We start from the raw sequence: 18,227 nt of genomic DNA, 5'->3' as shown, positions 1-18,227 counted from the left end.
AAAACAATTTCTGAAAGGGGATTACAGCAATCGAAATCATCACTTTCCATAATGTGGTGTGAATGGGAAGTGTCGGAGGATGGGCACTATTTGCAGCCGCGGCAGAATACCATTCCAGAGTGTTCCACGATTAGGGCCATCTTTGGTCGTCCTCGCCGGTGACAGTGTGGAATATATTCCGCTCGCATTTTTGTCTAATGATAAATAAATACTATTCAACTTAAAGTGAAGTCATTGAACACACTTGGGCAAAGAAAGCGAACTGCGCTCATTGCTTGACTTATTGGCAGCGTTTTTTCATCAACTCCCTTGAATTTCACTGGTCTGAAGAGGGCGAGACAGGAGTGGCAGTGATACAACATGGATGAGGAATATGATGTGATCGTTCTGGGCACCGGACTCACAGTAAGTGAATCATATACGCTTAGATGGCCTATCTGGACTATTGGTTTACTTGGCCCGGCTACCGGGTTACCACCCTAGGAGGCAATAGTTCCTGCATCCCTGTGGATGGGCGAAACATGATGAAATATTGTTATGAAACATGTTAACATCAACATCTCAATCAATGAAGTCTGTATGCCACAATGGAACACGTCTGGCAATTCTTGACGGCAGCCAATGCGCCGTTCTTTGACACCGTTTAAAAGAGCATCCTAGGCGTAACCCTATATCACGGTACCGATCACTGAGGCCTCTCTCTAGTCTATGATGTGCCAAAGCTCGGGTAGCGTTTGATCAGATTAATATGAATGTAAAATTTAACTTGATACACTGAATAGTTTGGATTGTTTGTTAGTATTTGCTTTATTAATAAAGGGATTCTTATTTCTATAGCCTACTTTCGTCCCCTTTTTTTTATAGTCGATGTATAGGCCTTTGCGGTAGCGTTTGCATAAATGATACATTAGCCTTCTCAATAAATAGAATAATTATTGTTATTAGCTTTATTTTTTTGTTATTATTATTATTATTATAACAGCCGATACACGGTAGACACGGATGCGGTCATGTGGCGCATGCGCACAACCTTCATTCACCTTTCTGCATCCTCCTGCATTATATTTGACTAATCCACCTTTCTTAACCTATACATTGCTACAATTGATAATCAAATAGGGCTTGATGTTTTTGCAAAGATCTTTTTTGTATATATATATATATATTTCGATTTTTAAATTGTAAATTATATTTTTCCCACCAGGAATGCATTCTGTCTGGGATTATGTCTGTGAATGGGAAGAAGGTGCTTCACATGGACAGAAACCCCTACTATGGTGGAGAGAGCTCATCCATCACCCCCCTAGAGGAGGTAAAAGCTGCGGTCCTCGCTGTGTTATTCTTTAGGAGTAATAAAAATAATCAATACATTTTATGATTCCTGTTACATCATATTAAGTCCTGTAGGCTGTTGTTCGCTATTGTGTGTCAGGGGTTGCCATTTTGATTGAATAATGCCCTTGCCTTCATGATGCAGCAGTATTACCATTGCTAGCTATTTAGGCTGATGATGATGTTTGTCTTTCAGCTTTACAAGCGCTTTGGCCTCCCAGATAGCCCTCCAGAGTCAATGGGCAGAGGAAGAGACTGGAATGTTGACCTGATCCCAAAGTTCCTCATGGCCAACGGTCAGTATTGCATTATGTTTGCATAACACTGTCTGCATTGATTAAAAACCAAAGAAGAAACATATTTTACATAGCCTATATGTTTACATAGCCCCATCCTCCAACACCAACTAAAATTTGAATTATTGGTTGCACATCTTGATTGACATGGTAGCTAATAAGGTGATGAAGAAGTGGTATGTTATTACTGAGTACTGTATGATTATAAAGCGGTTCTAACCGAACGTGGCCTAACTGTGTGGACGTGTAACTGGATGAGTTCAGGTCAGCTCGTGAAGATGCTGCTGTACACTGAGGTCACCCGCTATCTGGACTTCAAGGTTGTGGAGGGAAGCTTTGTGTACAAGGGAGGAAAGATCTACAAGGTGCCATCCACTGAGACCGAGGCGCTGGCTTCGAGTAGGTTCCCCTGACACTCACAATTCTCCGGTACAGTTTAGGACCACAGATGCAAATCAAAGGACAACGTGATCGCTCTTGTGACAGCTGTCTTTCTCTGTTTGGTTCACCAGATCTCATGGGAATGTTTGAGAAGAGACGGTTCCGCAAGTTCTTAGTGTTTGTGGCCAACTTTGACGAGAACGACCCCAAGACCTTTGAGGGGGTGGACCCAAAGGCCACGACCATGAGGGACGTGTACAAGAAGTTTGACCTGGGCCAAGATGTCATTGACTTCACCGGCCACGCCCTGGCCCTCTACAGGACGGACGAGTAAGGGCAGCACTCGCATGCTACAGGCGATGGAAGAGTTTAGAGACCGATAGCTGTGGTTGTTTCACTCACAGTTCAGTTTTTTAGGTTTCTTCTTAAGGTGCTTATTTCAGTGTGTTTGGTCTAATCAGAGGTATTCATTTGAGGAACATTTTGTTTTGCCTCGTTTTTAAAGCCTTGTTAGATAACGATGATATTACTCACATATTCAACAATGCCAGATTTTCTCGGTCACGGTTTCACCAGAGGCTTAATATTTAAAGGGAATAACATCATAGCATTCAGCCATGTCTGGAAATAGGCAAAATAATCTTTAAGGATCTTAATGATTATTTGTGGAGTCTAGCACTCCATTTGCTTCAGGCTTAAAGACACATCAGAATCACTAAATAGGAATATGCTCAGCTCTGGCTTATTTTTATCATGTTTACGTACTTACCACCCCTTGCACCTTTCCTCGCTCTGCCAGCTACCTGGATGTCCCCTGTCTGGAGACCGTGAACCGCATCAAGCTGTACAGTGAGTCGCTGGCTCGCTACGGGAAGAGCCCATACCTGTACCCCCTGTACGGCCTGGGGGAGCTGCCACAGGGATTCGCCAGGTATGTCACCCCCGTCTTACATACAGCTATTGTTCATCTGTACTTTGAATGCTCATTATCGCATAGTTAGTATCGGGTGTTTTTGATTTTTGATTTAATTATTATTTGTGGCCACAGGTTGAGCGCAATCTATGGCGGCACTTACATGCTGAACAAGCCAGTGGACGACATCGTGATGGAAGACGGTCATGTGGTCGGCGTGAAGTCTGAGGGAGAGGTACACTGCATTGTCTTTTCCTTTGTATTCTGGACCAGCAAGTGCCATGTTATATCTCATGTGTCTAATATACTTAAAGTTACTTGTAATATTTTTTTGTTGTTTGAGATCCTAGAAATGTCTTTTAATAAGTCACACACATTCCCTGAACATGGGTGGGCGTGTGTGATTGTCAGAATGAACACAACATGGTGGGGTTTTGGTTTCGAGTGACCCAGATCCATCTCTGCTTTGGTTTTGTCTCCCCCCCATGGCTGCAGGTGGCTCGTTGCAAGCAGCTCATCTGTGACCCCAGCTACATCCAGGACCGCGTGCGCAAGGCGGGCCAGGTGATCCGTGTGATATGCGTCCTCAGCCACCCAATCAAAAACACCAACGACGCCAACTCCTGCCAGATCATCATCCCTCAGAATCAGGTCAACCGCAAGTCAGGTCAGAGCAGACACCTATTCCCGGCAAATGTTGACCAGATGAGCCATTTAGTGACAAACACAGCAACGCAGCTTTTTCTCTTCTAAAGGATAAAAAGAAAATGAAAAAGCATTTCTAAAGCGGTAATTTTGAGTTTTTCGCCTAGTTACATTTTCATATTTTCTTGTTATGTCTATCGGGAGAGGACTATTTTTGCTCTGTCATTGTCCATAGTTGGTAATGCTCGCCCCCAATTCTGGTTTCCAGCCTTTCCTCTGTTCTTTTGTCTCACCAAGTCCACTTTGACCTTCGCTCCCCCCTCTCCTCCCTCCAGACATCTACGTGTGCATGATCTCCTACGCCCACAACGTGGCAGCGCAGGGCAAATACATCGCCATCATCAGCACCACGGTGGAGACCAGCGAGCCAGAGGCGGAGATAGAGCCAGCCCTGGAGCTCCTGGAGCCCATTGACCAGAAGTAACACACTGCATTATGGGAAACGTAGTCATATCTGGGCTATTGTCAGTCATGTCTCAGAACACACTGCATTATGGGATACGTATTCATGGTATTGTCAGTCGTAGTTTGATTATGGCACTCGTTGTTTTCCAGGTTTGTGGCTATAAGTGACCTTTACGAGCCCACAGATGATGGCACTGAAAGCCAGGTGAGTGGGAACACGGTTTCACCTGTATGCACATGAAATTGACATGCTGTATTTATATAAATATTACACTTTAGACATTGATGTTTATGAAGCCTCGTGAGACTATTCAGATATTCACATTTGTGTTTCACAATGACCTGCAGAGAGAAGCAGAATGTGAACTCAATAATGATATAATGATATAAACATATAACATATATCTATAAATATATCAATATAAATCGATGCTATGTATCCAGGTAGTATAGGTGTAATAACTCAAGTGTTGTCGCCAGGTGTTCGCCTCGCGGTCCTACGACGCCACCACCCACTTCGAGACCACCTGCAACGACATCAAGGACATCTACAAGCGTATGACGGGGAGCGAGTTTGACTTTGAGAACATGAAGCGCAAACAGAACGACGTGTTCGGGGAGGATGAGCAGTGAGCGGCCGGGTGGGCCTCTCCCGGGAGAGCAGGGGGGGCCAGAGAGGAGGGAAAAGGGTTTGGCAAAAGAGGCAGAGCCTGAGGTAACGCGTTGATGTGGAGCTGCTTGGGTAGGGGTTTTAATTGATTGGGCGGTCCAGGCTTGGGTTTGGTTTTGTTGGCTCTGCACCTCCCCCCATGTCCCTCTCTCTCTCTTTATAGGTGTTGAAACACATACTCACACACACGCAAACACACACACAAACACGTTGTTCATGTTCACACCTTATCTGTCACTGAAAAGCAGGGTTGATGAGCTTATTGTCAAATCTGTCATTTCCCCTCAGTTCTCCACTAATACTGGGACACTAATGAGCTGTTCACGTTCTCTCCAGAATATCATTCTTGATGCGGACGTTAGTTGATGGAAAAGTCTAAATTGCAGAGGATTGATTTGGGTAAATGAAAATGGCTTGGCAGTTACCTTATTGCCAGGTGGCTTCCACTTCACATGCATGCATCTTTTACACATGGTAGTGTTGTACATAGCATTATATCACTGGGATGTGAAGGCTGGACCATTCCATGCATTTTCAATGCCAACCCTGCTTTCTCTCTCTGTCTCTCTTTCTCTCTCTCTCTCTCTCTCTCTCTCTCTCTCTCTCTCTCTCTCTCTCTCTCTCTCTCTCTCTCTCTCTCTCTCTCACTCTCTCTTTTTCTCTTACTCGCTCTTTTACCAATAGACTCCTTCTGCTTATTTTGGCAAAATACTTTGGTCAGGCAAAAAAACGTGGTGAGCAGCTCTTTATAAATGGGCTTTCCATCAACTGCTGTAGTGTTCCCTGTGCTAGCAAGCAAGCTAAAACTGGTTGCTAATAACTGTCCTATTCGCCCCCCATCCTCTCAAAACATTTTCCGTTGTTTACGTGTTACGTGTGATTGTTGATTTTTCGAAATCGAGAATAGATTCCTTTTTAACACTTAAAATTATTCAAATTAAGAGTTTTATTGCTATTCTATATTGGTGCACATTTCACTTGCTGAAGTTATGAAGTTTACAGACCTGAGGGTGAAACACCGGTGGCGTAACCTGAAGAAGGCATGAGAGAGTGAGAGAGATGAGAGAGCGTACGAGGAACAGAGGACCTGCTAGTTCTTAGTGAGGTGGTCTCGAGGAGGATTTGTAACGTGATAAACATACATATGTAAAGTTATCACAGAAGGAGGCCTCTTGTAACGGAAGGGAATGTGCCAGGGATCGCGGAATGTATGTCAGGAGAGTCTTGGATATTTGACCTACTAGCAAAGTTTCACTTTTGAGTGAAGAGGGCGATGACTGAAATTTCAGCTCACAGTGAAAGCACCAGATTGTGTCTTGGTTGTTCTAACCCTTGTGTTTTCTGACCCAGATTGCCATTCCTGTAAAGATCTTAAAATTGCTGCGAAGAACTGGACGTACACTTCAATAACCTTAAACAAGCATGTAGCCTAGCAGGGGGCTGGTAGGGCCACAGTGAGACATACCGCCCCACACCACTGAACCAATGTAGTTGATTTGGTTTTAGCCTTAATTTGGGGGTCAATACATTGAGGCTAACAAATTGATTCTGTTTTGTTTTTTAGAAGTCATTAGCTGAAAATCTGCCCCTTGTTCAAAAGGCAACTACCTGCTGATGTTAGACAATAACCACAGCATGGTCTTCAGTCTCTCAGAGGTCCATGATGCTGCGTGGTTGCGTACATTGAAAAAGAAAACCGAATGAGGTTTTCATTGCACATCTCAATGAAGAAACCAGGAATATTTATTTGAGTCCGTACAGGTCATTGAGAGTCGTGTCTATTTGTGGCATTCGCTTGTCAAATAATATTGAAGAGTTTCGCTCACACACTAAGCAAGGCTGAGGCTGTGGCTTACCAATTCCCCTTAACAACACTAAACAACGTTTAATACATGTTTTTTTTGTGTCTTATTGTTATGATCTATTTATTTGAATTCTAACGATGCGCTGGTGGAAAGTCAATGTCAAATGCTGAATATGCTATGCTATTAGTATATGTTATAACTGAGAAAACCACGTTTTCAATGTGATGCACACTATTATATATAATTTCTTTGTTTGTACTATTTGCTGTGTCATGTGTTTATGTTTACCTTCTCTTAATTAATCATTCCGGTGTTGCATTATGGAACATTCTGTTAACAAACAGGTTTTGATGACAGTGGTTGGCCGCTTATGTGCAGGGCCGAATTCTTAGCGACTTATACAACTATTTATTCACAGCAGTTTCACACTATGCTCCGTTCAACATTGTGTGTGGTCTTCATTCTGGAATCATATTGCATATATAAAAACTACAATATTCTTTGAGTGTAATTATGTTTGGAACCCACCACTTCCTCACTTTCAACTTTTTATTTTTATTTATCAAAAAAACAATGCCTAATGTGTGGTTATACTGTTTCAATTTCCATCCAGTTTGGCCTTTGGAAATTACTTTTGACAATATCCTTCAAGATTGGCAAAATAAATAGTTCAGGCTGAGTAGTAGACAACTTACAGTCCTTGTTTGACCACTAGTTTGTGAACAACGCCTAATGTCTTGTGTAACAATTAAAATGAATTAAACTATGAATGAAGTGATACAAAAATAAAAAAAAGCACATGGCAAACCTGGAAACACCCATCAAATTCCTGTTGGTTTTCTTTCCTTACATTGGATTGAGTGAACACAAGTCCTTTACACCAGTGTATAATTTCCTTGTCAACTTTATAGTTATTTATACATATATACTGTACATACATATTTAGCCTACTGTACATGCATGCAGTAATCTGTTATATACATTTCCAAGCATGAAAATAGAATCGCTTTTTTTAACAAAGAACACAAATATACCATGTAAGAATAATAACTTCCCTAAATAATAATTATTCATATATAAATGCATTCTGTGTGCAATATATCTTTGGAGTTTGCTTCAGCAAACGTACATGTATATCTATCTTTGGTATCTAGGGCTGGATTGTGTTAGCTCATCCCTCGCTTGTCGGAGACATCGTTGGTTCAGCCTTATAAACGCCCGTCTCATCTCCGTCCTCTCCTGCGTCAGCCTCCGTTCTCACCACCAGCTTCGCCCGGCCCTCAGGGAGGCAACGCATGACTCATCAAGGCAGGGCTGCAGATCTGTCTGTCACTCTAGCAGCCCCCGGTGTTCTGTCCTTTGCCCCCGCTGCTAGGCCCACCCCTGTCGCTCACAGGCGCCCCGCCACGTAGCTGTGGTACGGGTGTCCCAGGAGCCTCTCCACCTCCGTCTTGGGCACCACCCAACACTTGGCGCCGTGGCGCTTCCGCGCCGTGTCTTTCAGGCTCTTGTCCTGCAAGGTGACCTGCATGCGCGTGGAGCCCAGCCGGAGCTCGCCCCTGGCCAGCACTCCCTCCTTGGCGGGGTGTTGGTTGTGGCTGTGGTGGGGGTGGGGAAGTGCTGAGTCAGCCCGATCCGTCACCATGGTAACGCTCATATCGATGTGCTGAAACTGACCTGAAAAAAATCAGGGTAGAGACGGGGGGGGGGGGAGATGGTGAGCAGGTTTATTATGGGATAGGAGAAAGGGAAAGGGAAATGTTAAACATCATGTGAATGAGGTCTACCGAGTAGGCCTTCCGTGGCAGAGGAGAGGCCGCGCCCGTTTGCGATGTAGAAGCCGAGGTGGGACACCTGCAGATAGCTGGGGTGTTTGTAATGGTGAAACAGAACCAGAAAACGAACATCCTTGGCCATCTCAATCCAGCAGTTCCGCTGTTTGTCCACAGCAACACTGACACCCTGTCTGGTCACGAACCCTGGCTGATTGACAGACAAGATGTCCCGCCCCTCCCCTTCCACCACCACAGCATCCAGTGTGAGGGTGATCGTGACGCCAGAAGACCCGCCCTTGGAAGAGGAGATCACCAATTGGTGGAAGTAGGTGCGGGGGCGGTCCTCTGCGCCAAGTTTGAATGGAGCTCCGATTAATTGTCCGTCAACAATGATGCCTGTTGTGGTTACAAAGACAAAACACATTAAATAGGTTAATGATTCATTGATTTATTTAATGTCACTAAACAGAAAAACATCTATAAGCCAGCGGCATTAGAGCATACTTCTATGTCTGCATTTTTCGAATGAATGTTGACTATTGCTTAGTCAACTATCTTTAGTATCTTATATATACAGAATTAATAGCAAACGGCCATCGCAGATTACTAGTCTTATCAATCTACTTTACCTCAAATTAATAATTGACCAACATGTCCAGCAGTAGTATTGACTGTACCTCTTTCTGGGTCCTCTAGAAGTCTCAGAACATCCTTGGGCCGTCCATCCACAGTGAAACAAAGGTTCTGCTGCAACTTAGGCAGCTGAACCACAAAATGAGGATCTCCATCCACTACAATAGTCAAAGTGTGGCCAATCAAGAAAGGTTAAAGTGAACAATCATTTGATTCTGTGCCTTCTGTTTTTTGTGTATAAAATATGAAATGTAATGAAAAGCTACTTACCTGACGAGGAAAACACCCTGACGGAGCTCAGTGTCGACGGAGACCCTAAAAGAAAAGTATATTTTACTAAAGGGCAGAACTCCCTCCCCAGCCCCAAGCACTGAACCCAACACTCAACAGGCAATACTCAACAGGCACAGCAGCTTGATGATCACTACTAGTTGTAATACCCTAGCTGCCGTACCATGAAATATATAAACACATTTGAACATATAAACACAACAGCATTTGATATATATATCAAATGAATAAAAGGAATAATAACAAACACGTACCAAATGATTCAGTGTTGGCTGTGTCCTCCCCTAAAAGACAACATCATGTATGTTATTTTATTATTTTTTTTATCTGGTTTTAAAGAGAAAATGAGTTTAGTCATTTACTTGTACTTACAGGAATCATAGTTTATGTCATAATCGTAGTCATAGATGGCGTCGTAATCTGGCAAAATGCATTCAAACATTAATACACTTTAATAAATTCTAAATCTCAGAGGCAAACTCTTGTATCATGATGAGAAACACACACCTTTCACCAGGTCCATATCTGTGCAAAAAAGATTAGAGCAAAATAAATATTATTTGCAACAAAAAAACGGTTCAGACGTTACAATACTATGTAACTCTCAATGTAAGATATATAGCTGTAGGCCATTTCCTCACCTTTTCTCTGAATCTGAATGGAGGTAGAGACATCTAGTGGACAGATGAGGAATTACACAAATGGGGAAAACGGATGAGGCATCGTTTATTTTCACGCTGGCTCAAATGTGACTTCTTGGGGCATAAAAACAAACCTCCTACCGTATAAATACCATGAATAATACATTTGCCATTCATCCCCTGCCATGGAGTGTACCTACCAAGGAGTCCTGCGGCCTCCCAGAGCTTAGGCCCGTCGGTGACTCCCGGCATAGGGGCAAAGGTGCCGGACAGAAGGGTCGCTACCCTGACCTCCAAGTCGTCCTCAACGTCTTCCTCTGTGTCTGCGGTGTCGTTGTCGTCTTGGAAACCCGGCTCCGGGGCCGGAGTTGGGGGGGCGTCCGAGGTGGACCACAGGCCGGTCATCACAGTGGGGACCTCCAAGGGGCGGGCCTCCGTCACGGTGCCGTTCTCCATCTCAGAGGTCGGCCGGGGGGGTCGGGCAAGAGGCGGGGCTGTGCTGCTGGGCGGCGCGGGCTGGGCTGTGAGCGGTTGGGGCGGGGCTAAAGCCACGCCACTGACCAAGCTCAGCACGGGTGTGACGGTGGACGTGGTTGGCGTGGCGGAGGTTTGTTTGGGGGCTTTGTCCGTCGTCAACGGAGCGGTTGCTGTTTTTGCTGTGATGGGATATGGGGGGGTGGAGGTTTTCCCCGGAGCGGGTGGAGGGGCTGTTTTATAGAAGTGATGCAGCGGATTAGAGACCTTTGGTGCTCTACGGGAGTCCGGGGCAGCTGGGGGTGGTATTTTACCTGATAGTGGTGCTGGGGGGGTTCTAACTGAACTGGGACTCACAGTTGTTGTGTGTTTCTTGCTGGACGAGGGAGTCGTGGTTTTCGTCAACGTAGGCAGTGAGGGGGATTTCCTGGGCTGCAGCTTGTGGCCGATGCCCGGAGGAGGTGGTGGTGGTTGAGGAAGAGGCGTCTTAACCCTTGAGGCGTTTGGTTTAGATTTGTTAGTCCGTGGGTTAGATGGTGGGTTGGGCTTCTTAGCATTAGCATGAGCCGCCGCTTTGCTCGTAGTAGTAGTAACGGTAGTGGTTGAGGGGACGGGCTTTGAGGTCGTCGTGGTCGTCGTGGTCGCCGTGGTCGTCGCTGGCCTGTGCGCTGCCTGGTCCGCGTCGGGCTTCACGACCACGAGGGAGGTGACGGGCGTGACAAAGTTGTACTTGAGTGAGAGCTTCGTGGCCTTGTCTGTGAGAAGCCTCTGAGTGGCCTGGTCGGTGGTGTTGAGCTTGGCCTGCAGCAGCTCTTTGATGGTGAGGTACGCCCACAGCCGACGCACAAAGCTGGAGATCCCCGCCCGTCCCCCCACACTCCCCGCCACATCATTCCCCTCGGCCCTGTGGGCGGCGGCGGCGGCGGCGCGCTCCACCTTCACCGCCTGCCTGGCGCCCACCGCGCTCAGGGACACCTTCAAGCTCCTGGGGCCCGGCCGCAGCCTCCCGGCGACCACAAGCTCCGAGCCCTGGAAGTAGTGGGGGAAGAGCGAGCGGCTGACGTCAAACGCCCGGTCGTCCAGGTAGGACAGCTGGACGTCCGACAGCAGGGGGCTGGCCACCTCGTCGTAGAAGCCCTTGAGCTGCAGGGCGGCGTCGGCGTCCTCGTACACCATCCGGGCCACGCCGCGGTTCTCCAGGGCCAGCCGCTTCAGCAGGAGGAGGTCGGCGTCGTCCCCGAAGGCCAGGCCGAACAGGGAGGCCGAGCCCAGGGCCTTGTGGGCGTTGCCGAGGATGACGTCGCCGGTCGTCACGCCGACGGTCGCCTCGCCGTCGGTCATGAAGATGACCAGCGGGACGCGGCGATCGCTGGAGGACGCCGGACCGGGGGGGCCGAACGGGGGGGGGTTGACGAGCTGGGCGGCTGAAAGCAGCGCTGCGTTGATATTGGTCCCTGGGGCCAGAGAAGGAAATGAAATGAAAGAAAGAGGTTTAATAAAGAAAGAAAAGCAGAAGAAATAAATAAATAAGGTAGTTTGTAAAACTGATTATGATCATTAAAGGTGACACATTATACCACCAGGTGTGAGTGTGACTAGCCGTTACAAGCCGTTTTGAATATATGCCGCTTCTGACATCACACGTGGGCGTGTCCATCTAAAAAGGCTAATCACACTCACACCTGGTGGTATAATATGTCATCTTAAATAAGACTAGAATACTGAAATTACACATTAATAATCAACAAAACATTAGAAGGTAAGGGTCCCTTAAATTTGACCTAGCATACCAACTCACATCCCTCTGCAATGATCCTCCTCACAAAATCTTTGGCGTCCCGAACGTTCTGGCGAGTCGCACGCACCGTCCGGCCCTTCCTCCAGGCGTGCACCTTGTCTGAGAAGGTGATGATGTTGAAGTGGTCGGCCTCTCTCAGGTCTCCCAGGATGGTGTGCATGGCCTGCTTTGTCTGGTTGCACACAGGAGCACAGGACTGTTATGAACAGTGATGATGAACAGTTTCTTCATCATCGCAAGCAATAAAGCGACTCAATGCGATCAAATCTTATCTGTATTTTGACAATACATTTCTTTGTTTTACCTGTTTTATCTTAGTGCCGATCATGGAGCCGCTGACGTCTATGACAAATATGACGTCCTTGGGAACCACAGGAAGGCCCCGAGGTGCAAAATAATGCACAAAGTAGCCGTCGTACACCTGGAGAGAACAAGAGCCAAGGAGACAAACTGGCAAATTAATAGTTGGCACTTCATGCAGACTTTCACGCATCTCAAAAAAATACTGTAGCGACCCTAGGACTCTCTAAGAGTTTGTGTTTTATGTGTTTGCTAATGTATATCGTTGTCCGTTATATAAGTTGTTCCATGTGCATGTATTGGAATGTTCTAGCTGTCAATAAGTGTGGGTGGCTAATCACCAGGTCAGCTGGGGGAGGGGCCTGGTTAGAACAGAAATATGAGGAGATGCTTGTTGAATGTGTCAGAGTTTTGCGGGGAGTGTTTCCGTGAATTGGTTGTTGTTGGCGCTTAGTTTGGCGTTGGTTACAGCCTTACAGTAACCAAGTTTGTGCTTATAAATATTCATACAGTACTAATGACTGGACCTTCCTATGTCAGCTGCGAGGTCATTATAATACAATGGAAACAGAAAGGCAAACATAATAAAGGTGCAGACCTGGATATCCCCGATGAGGTCTCTGAGCTCCACATCGTACTGGATGATAAAGTCCACGTTGAGGCCCCGGGAGGAGATGGCGTTCTGCTGCTGGAGGGTGGGGCTGTAGCGGACCCGCGCATAGCCCGCGTTGTGTTCCACGTGAGTGGATGGAGGGAGGCCAGCCTCTGCTACAAGTCAGCACGGAAATGACATCACCATTAAGTCCAACGGGCTAGGTGGTGCGAGTGATTGAGCCACATCATAAGCAATTATGCTGTTAGGCCAACAGAGAAGGTCAAGGGATCTTATCACAGTGGAGGGACTCTGTGGAATGGCGAAATGCTAGTATAACACATATCCAATGATTGGAATCACTGCGATATGATTGTTTGACTTGTTTTACCTTTGACGGTGTTGGACATCAGCCGGCTGGTCTTCAGCGGTAGGACCCTGAGGAAGCTGATGCCCGTTCTCTCCTCTACGCTGACGTCCAGCGTGAGGTTCTGGACCGGCTGCCCGGGTCTGAGCCCCAGGCTGAGCTCGTAGTGCCCCAGTCGCCGCGGGAGGAGCTCTTCATAGGACAGGGAGAAGGACATCTCTGCCCCTGGTGGCACGCTCACTGCAACGCGGAACTTCTCTATCTCCCGTTCCCTTTGATGATCACACGCAACAACAACAGAACAATCAGGCTGGATGACTCCGCTGACAGTATGTGGCGCTATTACTATTATATAAATGAAAAACGAACATACATTGGAAATTTCTTGAAATGGGAGATTAATCACTCATCCATTTCTATTTCCTACTGACTTTGTAGCCACAAGGCCAGCGGTCTTTCCTTGTTTCTTGGCGGCGTCGTAGATCTTCCTGGCCGCCGTGCGTTCCTGTACCTGGGCCACGTGCACCTTGCCATCGGAGGTGCTGATGGGAAACAGGAAATTTGGAATAAGAACCGGTTCTTTGTCTGAGCCCCAGACGTCATAAAAATATGTGGGGTTTGGAAACAAGCCCTGCCCGGGGGGTAGCGACTAGAGACCAGCCGTGATGGGGGTAGTCGGTTGAACCGGCAACAGTTTGCACGCACAGTTTGTGTTTTTACACTGCGGCAAATCATCAGAATGCAGCGAGCTGCCGCTGGTGGGAGGGCTTAGCCAATACACAGGCATGCGGTGTGCGTGCTGTGAGTGTAGTTTGTATGGGGATCTTCTTTTCCCAAATTGGAAAGGTGTGGCTTGGAAAAAGGTGAGGTCATCAGGCGGCTGAGGAAGAGGAACTCGGAAGAGAGCCGGGTCATTTCCCTCGGAAAACAAAATCCTTGAGTCGGGATCTAGCGGCGCAGTTCCAGGGGATACCCTCCCCTCCCGAACACACACAAGCACACACACAGACACACACACACACTCAAACACAAACACGAACCCAGCACTACCAGAAACACACACGCACTATACACATCCAGTTGGTCGATTTTACATTTTTCCCCCTTGTCACCAAGGTGAATATGACAGGGTGCTAAATTAAGGTCACGCTGTTTCTTTTGAACAAATATACCCCAGGAGAAGGAAACCATCCAGGGCTTCAAAAATAAACCTGGCGGTCTTGAAGCAGGTCTTGTTGGCGACACAGCGCCATGAGGCAGGGCAGGGCTGGAAAACCGAGGGGCTTATGTTTGCATGTGTGGCAGGCGGGGGAACAGGCTGACCTCCAGACTGAACACAGGGCTCTCAGTCCAACACACAGGAGCTCCACGTAACCAAGGAAAACACTCTCCCACAGCCTGCTCTCCCCCCTTGGGGGCCGCTGGCCTCGTGCTGTTAGCACTAACTATACATGGCAACACGAATGGGTGTGTGAGGGTGTTTGCGTGTGTGTGTGTGGTGTGTGTGTGTGTGTGTGTGTGTGTGTTTAGACATGAGTGTGCATGTATGTGCTGCAAGTGTGTGAAATGGAGGGATAAAGAGAGAGAGATTCTGTGCCCATACAACGAATAGGCTAGTGAGAAAAAACTTTCAAAAAGTAAAAAAAAAGAAATGTGTGTGAAAGGTTGTGTGTGAGTGCTATGTGTGTGTGTGTGTACTGTATGTTGGCGCTGGCCGGGAGCCTTGGTAAACTGTACAGAGGAGGAAGGCAGAGGAAGCTTGGTAAACTCCTGTCATTTTCTCGATTACATTTCTGGCTTCTGTTTACAAAGCCCGCCATTCATCTTGTGGCCAACTTCCGCTCCCAGCCCGGCTCCAGGCTGTGGGCCGTGTTGACTTGTTTGTTTGGTTTATATTTAGCGTTGGAGAAATAGCATAGTGGTTTCGAGCCCTCTAAGCATTCGGGGTGTGTCGCCCCTTTTGACTGGAATATTAGCTCCTGTTTAAGTTGCTGACATCATTTCTAGACTCTCTCCATTGCCACTGGGCACTTACCTAAATGGTTATTTCGTAAGGGGACGTTGTTTGTTTTGAGTCATGATTAAAATATTGTTTTCTTCTACCTTCGGCTCAGATGGGTTCTGGTTAGGGCTAGGGTTAAGCTTACCCTAACCATAATGAACATGTTGCATATTTTCATATATATATATATATATATATATATATTATAGAAATCAACATGAAAATATGTCCCAGAGTTGTCCGCAGGTAAGCCTCCTCTAAGCAAAACAACAAAAAGATATATTTGCTAGACATTCAACACTTATACTTGTTTATTTAGGAGTCACCGCTTGGGACAGAAACCCTGGCCTGGGCCTTGAAACCTTCCACCCAGCAGGACATCTAACAGACGGATCAGAGGTTTACAGCCGCGGTGCACTTCGCCATCAGTGTCATGTCAACGAGCCGTTTTATGTGCTGCACAAGGATAGGGTCTTTGACCCATTGAAAAAAATCAACATACAAAAGAACAATGTCATGCTGAACGGGACCACCTGAGTACCTCCCATTGAATATCACACCAGCGTTTCCCCCGCCAAAACTGTCATTGGACGCCACACCGACGGGGACGGGGGGTGCGGGTCCGACGTGCAGGCGGCGACTCACATGGTGAAGTTGGAGATGAACGCGGAGGCCGGCAGGTCCACCTCGAAGGCCGCCTCCTTAGTGACGGGCAGCGGGTTCCACACGGAGCTGCGGACCGTGGTGAGGGCGTAGCGGGAGACCACCGCACACCGGACGTGGTGGTCCGTCACCTTCAACTGAGAGCCCCACATCGTCAGGAACTCAAGCTCAGAGAAGGTTGGACAATATAGAGGAGATATGTTTCTGTTGGTCATAGACCAAACTGTATCTGTATTAGATGTCGTTTCGGTCCAAACTAGAATACGTTTTGAGTTCTGCACTGACTGGCAACAAAGTCCATCTCTTACCTGACATTTTCTAGAGTCAACGTAAGTTAAGTGTTTTTACAATTGTGATACACGTCTTATTGATGCATAAACCAGTCACGCACCCCCTGCTATCTTCTTACTGTAACTAGTGTATTCATTTCACCGCCATAATCGTTACACTAGCTAAGCTCATAGCTTTGCCATGATAAGATAAGTCGACATCACAGAGAACGTCTCTGCAGGGTTCCCCCCCCCCTCCCCCCTGTGTTTACCCGGGTACCGCATGGCGCCTGCCGAAACCCCTCTGGTCAACGCTGCCCACAGCTTGGCGGGGCCGCGGGTCAGGTCATCAGCTGTCAGAGCCCCCTGCCTCTAATGGGCCCTTACAGAAGCTGCTCTGCTGCTGTTTCCACCATAACAACGGCTACTGGGTTCACATTCACATCTCTAGAACCAATGTGCAAGGAATATACTGGAATTGTCCTGAAATAGCTGAGATTTACAGTTCTTCCATGTTTGATGGGTAGAAGTTAAGTCCTTATCTGAAGGAAGGCTGTTCTTTACTTTGATTAGGGCCAAACACCAAGCAATTTAATGTTGTTCGTTCTCTTGACTAACCAGTATCTGATGATCATTGAACGATATGAAACAATAACTACAATTGCAATAATAACAATCATAATTTTGCTTCTCATCATCGGCTGTTCCATATACCTCATATCTTATTGAAACACAATAACGTGTAATACGAGTGTATGATATTCCCCAGGAAACCCCAGCAATGCTTACCATTGACTTTGCCGGTTTGCTTTGACGCTTTGCTCTCTGAAACAGAAATAAGCACGGAGTCAGTCTGTTTACTGTTATCTCATGAATATTGTGCTTGTAGTAAAATAGCCATTTAAGAGTTAGTGCTTAAGCATTATATTCATTTTTACTGATGTTGAAAATGGGAATTTGACATACAAGTAATTTACTTATACATGACACTGCATTTGCAGTTCTCTTTTTAGCAAAACCAGTCTTTGCAATCTCAGAGGCCCGTGTGAAGCCCTGATGGTTGGTTATTTAAGTATATGTATTTAGTGTACAGAAGGGTATCTGGGTTTCATGGTCTGGGTTCAAATGTTAATCTTGCATACAATCCATGTCTTTGTCAGTGTATAGCTCAGGTTTTCAAATAGGCCTCGACCTGAATAATAATGAAGATGGTATTTGGATGTTAAGCAGTAATAAAGCAGCCTACAATTTGCAGGCTAACTAACTTATATATAGCCTAGCCCTAGAACCAGTTCGGTTTTCACCGTAGACTCAAGATTAGAATGATTTACAGTGCACAAAAAGTAGTCCTACATTTTTTAAATCATGATTTTTATTGACATATTTCGCCATGCATATACTTATGAGGGATTCGGTAATTCAAGCGTTAAATCACATCATTCGACATTCTATGTTGTAAGGATGCCTTTATCTACGAAGACTTAAAGTTAGCGTGATAAAGTACGATCCTAAAGCTCCACATGGCCTCACCTGTAGAAGCTCCTCCGCTCCAAGCTGTGGGCCCACCTTATATCCCCCTGATAATCCCTCTTGTACACAACACGTAAAAATGAACAAAACGCATTTGATATGAAAAGACATGATGTCCGTATTAACATATGATATGCTGCAGACGAATATATCCAAGTCTCGATGCCACAACGAAGTCGGCGGGAATGTGAAGCAGCGTGGCGAGACTGGGGAAACAAACCCCACATTTAAACCCGAGTTGTTTTAGCAGCGAGGGGCAGCGAGGGGCAGGCTCTCCCCCAGAGCCGCTCCGTTTCAACTGTTGGATAACTTGCTCCGATGGGTGATTAGCTGTAGCCTACCACAGCCAGCTAATGAGGTTTCAAACGCAAGCAAAACAAAGTGT

The 18,227-nt window shown here is 46.4% G+C and overlaps 2 protein-coding genes across 2 annotated transcripts; one reads left to right on the top strand and one right to left on the bottom strand.

Moving 5' to 3' along the window:
* The first annotated feature begins 157 nt into the window (after positions 1-157).
* gdi1 (GDP dissociation inhibitor 1) lies at positions 158-7,007 on the top strand. The gene is made up of 11 exons (XM_079741325.1): positions 158-405; positions 1,205-1,312; positions 1,529-1,628; positions 1,893-2,027; positions 2,141-2,339; positions 2,809-2,940; positions 3,058-3,157; positions 3,418-3,589; positions 3,903-4,047; positions 4,183-4,237; positions 4,513-7,007. Exons 1-11 carry the CDS (start codon positions 361-363, stop codon positions 4,663-4,665), a joined length of 1,344 nt encoding a protein of 447 aa, XP_079597451.1. The 5' UTR covers positions 158-360; the 3' UTR covers positions 4,666-7,007.
* On the bottom strand, positions 5,220-17,962 carry itih6 (inter-alpha-trypsin inhibitor heavy chain family member 6). The gene is made up of 17 exons (XM_079741324.1): positions 17,843-17,962; positions 17,102-17,137; positions 16,026-16,180; positions 13,810-13,920; positions 13,403-13,650; positions 13,018-13,187; positions 12,424-12,540; positions 12,120-12,291; positions 10,048-11,775; positions 9,848-9,880; positions 9,714-9,731; positions 9,579-9,626; positions 9,461-9,490; positions 9,186-9,230; positions 8,960-9,073; positions 8,295-8,678; positions 5,220-8,184 (listed from the first exon to the last, which is right to left on the bottom strand). The coding sequence occupies exons 1-17, from the start codon at positions 17,951-17,953 to the stop codon at positions 7,898-7,900; spliced, it is 3,807 nt and encodes a 1,268-aa protein (XP_079597450.1). The 5' UTR covers positions 17,954-17,962; the 3' UTR covers positions 5,220-7,897.
* Between the last annotated feature and the right edge of the window lie 265 nt (positions 17,963-18,227).

This window comes from Pollachius pollachius (genome assembly GCF_949987615.1).
Source record: "Pollachius pollachius genome assembly, chromosome: 8".
Taxonomy (NCBI): domain Eukaryota; kingdom Metazoa; phylum Chordata; class Actinopteri; order Gadiformes; family Gadidae; genus Pollachius; species Pollachius pollachius.
This window is presented reverse-complemented; position numbering and strand designations above follow the sequence as displayed.

Coding starts and splice junctions, on each gene's coding strand:
- itih6 (XM_079741324.1), bottom strand. CDS start 17,953: ATGTCTTTTCATATCAAATGCGTTTTGTTCATTTTTACGTGTTGTGTA. Junction 13,651..13,809: donor GCTGGCCTTGTGGCTACAAA/GTCAGTAGGAAA, acceptor TGATCATCAAAG/GGAACGGGAGATAGAGAAGT. Junction 9,881..10,047: donor GGAGGCCGCAGGACTCCTTG/GTAGGTACACTC, acceptor TCTGTCCACTAG/ATGTCTCTACCTCCATTCAG.
- gdi1 (XM_079741325.1), top strand. CDS start 361: ATGGATGAGGAATATGATGTGATCGTTCTGGGCACCGGACTCACA. Junction 1,629..1,892: donor AAAGTTCCTCATGGCCAACG/GTCAGTATTGCA, acceptor GGATGAGTTCAG/GTCAGCTCGTGAAGATGCTG. Junction 3,590..3,902: donor TCAGGTCAACCGCAAGTCAG/GTCAGAGCAGAC, acceptor TCCTCCCTCCAG/ACATCTACGTGTGCATGATC.